The 6,000-nt window shown below is 43.8% G+C and overlaps 1 protein-coding gene across 1 annotated transcript in view; it reads left to right on the top strand.

The window, feature by feature from the left end:
• Window positions 1–250: 250 nt before the first annotated feature.
• Window positions 251–6,000, top strand: part of LOC106610372 (neuronal acetylcholine receptor subunit alpha-7) — a 78,661-nt gene continuing 72,911 nt past the window's right edge. Inside the window, exon 1 of the mRNA XM_082974076.1 lies at window positions 251–845. Coding sequence (XP_082830202.1) covers window positions 776–845 — 70 coding nt within the window. The 5' untranslated portion in view covers window positions 251–775. The remainder of the gene's footprint in view (window positions 846–6,000) is intronic.

The raw sequence follows: 6,000 nt of genomic DNA, 5'->3' as shown, positions 1-6,000 counted from the left end.
TGCGACTGTCCTTGTCAGTGTATCAGTGTTTTGTTACTGGTCATGTTTTTATGTGGACCCCAGGAAGAGCCCTGCAGCTGCTGCTTCTGCAAAAGCTAATGGGGATTCAAATCAACCAATAAACAAAGCACCCTGTTGTTGTGACCTATGGGCGCGTTCCTGGCACAAGCCATCTTTTTAAACGGCTGGATCGGCATTTTAACTATTAGTTAACCACATCATATGTTATAGCAATCTGTCAGTTGATGACGTGGCACTGGTTGACGCGTGCAACGTTTGAGCAGCAGAACGCGACCGATTTACCAAGAGGGCACACTGGCATGCACTGGCATAGCTGGTTGTGTCACCCAGTATCAGCTGACAGGAGAACGGTGATTGTGGGCTTTCCAGTCCATCGTGATCGCAAACGGGGTGAATTGCCTGACCTGTGGAGCAAATGTTTAACCCCGCGTCCGGAGTTCCTTACTAAATAAATACAGAGTGAAAGGGAATGAATGAGAAAAGGCAACTACAGAGAGAGAATAATTTGTGCTTCTGCGTTTGAGTTTAGTGAAGTTGTGACAGTTTACAAACGCTAAATGGATTTCCACTTCCATTGCACTCTCTAACAACGTATGCGAGAGAGAGAGAGAGAGAGAGAGAGAGAGAGGGACAGAGAGAGAGGGGGGTGCGCGCCAAAGGTACCTCCAGCGTCTGTCAGAAGAGTCGCAGCGTCCTCCTCGAGCAGAAGTTTGATCTCTGCGCGCAGAAGAAGGATTCTAATTCCACAAGTACGATGCGTCATCGGAAGTGTTTTGGATATGTATGTACCGCTGTTTACCTGTGGACGGCGTTCTGCTTTAAAGGTATATATATTTAGCATATTTTACGCAGAAAGAAACAACTGTCAGTGCATAGAAGTCTATTGAGAGATTAAAATTAAACACCCATCGGTATCGTGATGTGTTTACATCAATAACTGGTCATTCCATTTGCCTATGCCATTTGTGCACTATAAAATCAATACATAAACCCAATGAATAGGATACTTGTATATTATTTAATTGTATGGTAATACTTTTAAGGGAAATAAAATAATGGAACGTTATGAAAAAAAGTGGGAAAACAATGGTATTGACATGATCCAGAGATGTATCCCGAATTGCGAAACATGTAGAAGTGAGTAACACAGATGTTATCATAATGAAGGCTATCCATCTCACGACCTGTCGATTTAGAGCTGTCAAATCCTTCCTCGTTGGCGTGTGTGTGTACTCTCCGGCACCCTGACCTCCTTAATACTCCGGTAACATCTGGTGTGTGTGTGTGTGTGTGTCTGAAAGAGCTGGGGCGGGGAGGCACAGGCACGCGCTAAAACCAATATCCCGAGAGGGAGCAATATCCTAGATCTCAGCCAGAGCACGATCATCTGGCAGGACTGGATTGAGGAATCCATGCCAAGAGGTCCGGGATCGAGAGAGGGCGGTGAAACATTAAACACTATTTTATGTTTAGACCATCGGCTACATTTCGTTTTTCATGTAGGCCTTTTAATTGATCCATTTGGGTTCATTCGATTTATATTGATTTATTTTACACTCCATTCCCTACCTAGGCTGGGTCAGTCCCAAAATTAGCCCTATTCCCTCTGGTCTAAAGTAATGCATTATATAGGGAATATGGTGCCATTTGGGACACATTAGGCACCTGAACATAATACTGATGAACAATTAATCAAATGACCACCAGGACTATTTGCATTTATGTTTTTTTTGCACTAGACTCTACCCACACACTCACTAGACTCTACCCACACACTCACTGGACTCTACCCACACACTCACTGGACTCTACCCACACACTCACTGGACTCTACCCACACACTCACTAGACTCTACCAACACATTCACTAGACTCTACCAACACACTCACTGGACTCTACCCACACACTCTCTAGACTCTACCCACACACTCACTAGACTCTACCCACACACTTACTACACTCTACCCACACACTCACTAGACTCTACCCACACACTCACTACACTCTACCCACACACTCACTAGACTCTACCCACACACTCACTAGACTCTACCCACACACTCACTAGACTCTACCCACACACTCACTAGACTCTACCCACACACTCACTAGACTCTACCCACACACTCACTAGACTCTACCCACACACTTACTACACTCTACCCACACACTCACTTGACTCTACCCACACACTCACACATACTGACACTCCAACATACACACACACTACATAGGCTCACACACACACACACACACACACACACACACACACACACACGCTCACACTCACACACACACACTGCATACGCTCACACACACAAAACACACACATACATATTGACTCCTCACACACACACACACACACACACACACACACACACACACACACACACACACACACACACACTTTCACCCTCTCCATTCTCTGCTGTTACTGTTTAAACCTGTCCTGATTGCCTAGTCCCGTTCAGCCTTACCTACATGTACATATTTGATCACATGTGCGGAACACAACAAGTGTAGGCTTTACCATGAAATGCTTCCTGACCAGCCCTTAACCTACACACACACTGACACACACAGAGCCAAAGACACCACCACGTCTGGCAAAAGCAGTCTATTGTCAATCATCAATACGGCTGTAGAGTTGAGGATTCCCTCCATGAACCTGTGATAGCCAGTGGGCTCTGAGAGTTGAGGATTCCCTCCATGAACCTGTGATAGCCAGTGGACTCTGAGAGTTGAGGATTCCCTCCATGAACCTGGGATAGCCAGTGGGCTCTGAGAGTTGAGGATTCCCTCCATGAACCTGTGATAGCCAGTGGACTCTGAGAGTTGAGGATTCCCTCCATGAACCTGGGATAGCCAGTGGGCTCTGAGAGTTGAGGATTCCCTCCATGAACCTGTGATAGCCAGTGGGCTCTGAGAGTTGAGGATTCCCTCCATGAACCTGTGATAGCCAGTGGGCTCTGAGAGTTGAGGATTCCCTCCATGAACCTGTGATAGCCAGTGGACTCTGAGAGTTGAGGATTTGAGGGATTGTTGGTTTAGTATGTTGTACCTCACCTTAGCCTTTTGAACCAACCTCCATCCATCATACACAGGAATCATCATTTAGGTATCCAATCATCTTTCTGTCTACTGTGAGATGGATCTGAACGTTTTTAAAATCACCTCCAATCTCTCTCAATTACACCTTTTCTGGGGTCTGAAATCAAAAGTTTGTCCAATGATTTTGGAAGTACAATTCAAAGTGCGTATTTCCTGCTTTCTGTTGTGAAGATTGTGTAATATCAATTAGAGGAATGTTGTCAGCCTCAATCTTCAGTAAATGATAAATATTGACACCATGTATTTTATCAGTAAATGATAAATATTGACACCATGTATTTTATCACTAAATGATAAATATTGACACCATGTATTTTATCAGTAAATGATAAATATTGACACCATGTATTTTATCAGTAAATGATAAATATTGACACCATGTATTTTATCACTAAATGATAAATATTGACACCATGTATTTTAGATGGTATCAGGCAGAAGGTTTGGATTGTTACATTTGTTTTATTTTGTCAATAAAACGTTTTAGGTTGAACGATACAGCAGCTAAATCTATTGATATTCTTATTGTTTGTGACCCCACCCCCTTGTTATTGGTTCTTCTTAATGTTTGTGACCCCACCCCCTTGTTATTGGTTCTTCTTAATGTTTGTGACCCCACCCCCTTGTTATTGGTTCTTCTTAATGTTTGTGACCCCACCCCCTTGTTATTGGTTCTTCTGAATGTTTGTGACCCCACCCCCTTGTTATTGGTTCTTCTGAATGTTTGTGACCCCACCCCCTTGTTATTGGTTCTTCTTAATGTCTGTGACCCCACCCCCTTGTTATTGGTTCTTCTTAATGTCTGTGACCCCACCCCCTTGTTATTGGTTCTTCTTAATGTCTGTGACCCCACCCCCTTGTTATTGGTTCTTCTTAATGTCTGTGACCCCACCCCCTTGTTATTGGTTCTTCTTAATGTCTGTGACCCCAACCCCTTGTTATTGGTTCCCGTTCTGATCTTGTCTGCATACCAAATGGAACCCTATTTCCTTTATAGTGCACTACTTTTGACAAGGGCCCATAGGTCCTATAGGGTTCTGGTCTAAAGTACTGCACTATATAGGGAATAGGGTGCCATTTGGAACACATTTCCTGGTTTGGCTCTCCCTGGTGATATCTGATTCTAAAATTCGTTTTTTTACAATGAGATTCTGGAACCATTTTTAGGAGATTCTCATCCTCCTCAGAATAGTTCTAATGGTGTTGTTCTGTTCTCTGTTTTGTTAGTCAATGAAAAGAAAGAACTACAGAAGTTAATAGCAGGTTTATAGGGTTGTCTTCTCTGAGCCTCTACTTGTGGGGATTTGAAACATGTCGAGTTGGTCTTTTAATCACAATGGTGTCCCTTGCTTTTTGTTGTTGTGTAAAACAACACACTGTAAAGAGGTCACACGACACTTTCTAGGATGGAGGAAAGCCCAAACTGGTATCCTGGAACCTCTGGTGGTTGTTTATTCCCCGTCAGTGATGAAAAGCTGGTTGGGTTTAACCCGTAACCTCTGACCTCTGAGAGATCTGTGATGGATTTAATTTAGATGGAAATATCTCAGCTTAGTGACTGGCCTCAGGGCTTTAGACAGATGTGGTGTGGTGTGTCTTGGATATGACATGTAAAGGGTCAGTTAAACTGTGATGTTGAACATGTATGACTCATGTTATGGTGTTTTAGCTGAGCCATACAGTGTGTCATTATAAGAGGTTGACACAGAAATGAACCCCATACACTTCCCATATGTATCCTGACTTCCATATCTGCTTCTGCTACAGTATATTGTTAACTCCTTAACACTCAGTTTGTTTGGTGTGACAATGACATACAGTGCATTCAGAAAGTATCCAGACCCCTTGACCTTTTCCACATTTTGTTGCTTTACAGACTTATTCTAAAATTGATTCAATTGTTTTTTTCCCCCTCATCAATCTACACACAATACCCCTTAGGGACAAAGCAAAAACTGTTTTTTAGAAATGTTTGCAAATGTATTAAAAATAGAAAACTTACATAAGTATTCAGACCTTTTACTCAATATTTTGTTGAAGCACCTTTGGCAGCAATTACAGCCTCAAGTCTTCTTGGGTATGACTCTACAAGCTTGGCATTCCTGTATTTGGGGACGTTCTCCCATTCTTCTCTGCAGATCCTCTCAAGCTCTGTCAGGTTGGATTGGGAGCGTTGCTGCACAGCTATTTTCAGGTCTCTCCAGACATGTTCGATCGGGTTCAAGTCTGGGCTCTGGCTGGGCTCTCAAGGACATACAGAGACTTGTCCCGAAGCCACTTCTGCGTGTCTTGGCTGTGTGCTTAGAGTCGTTGTCCTGTTGGAAGGTGAACCTCGCTCTGGAGCAGGATTTCATCAAGGATCTTTCTTTGATTAATCTTTGCCTCAAGCCTGCTTAGTCTCCCAGTTCCTGCCGCTGAAAAACATCCCCACAGCATGATGCTGCCACCAGCATGCGTTATCGTAGGGATGGTGCCAGGTTTCCTCCAGACGTGACGCTTGGCATTCAGCCCAAAGAGTTCAATTTTGGTTTCATCAGACCAGATAATTTTGTTTCTCATGGTCTGAGAGTCTTTAGGTGCCTTTTGGCAAACTCCAAGCGGGCTGTCATGTGTCTTTTACTGAGGAATGACTTCTGTCTGGCCACTCTACCATAAAGGCCTGATTGGTGGAGTGCTGCAGAGATGGTTGTCCTTCAGGAAGGTTCTCCCATCTCCACAAAGGAACTCTAGAGCTCTGTCAGAGTGACCATCGGGTTCTTGGTCACCTCCCTGACCAAGGCACTTCTCAACCGATTGCTCAGTTTGGCTGGGCGGCCAGCTTTAGGAAGAGTCTTGGTGGTTCCAAACTTCTTCCATTTAAGAATAAT

Source organism: Salmo salar, chromosome 04, assembly GCF_965601325.2.
Source record: "Salmo salar chromosome 04, fSalSal1, whole genome shotgun sequence".
Classification (NCBI taxonomy): Eukaryota; Metazoa; Chordata; class Actinopteri; order Salmoniformes; family Salmonidae; genus Salmo; species Salmo salar.
This window is presented reverse-complemented; position numbering and strand designations above follow the sequence as displayed.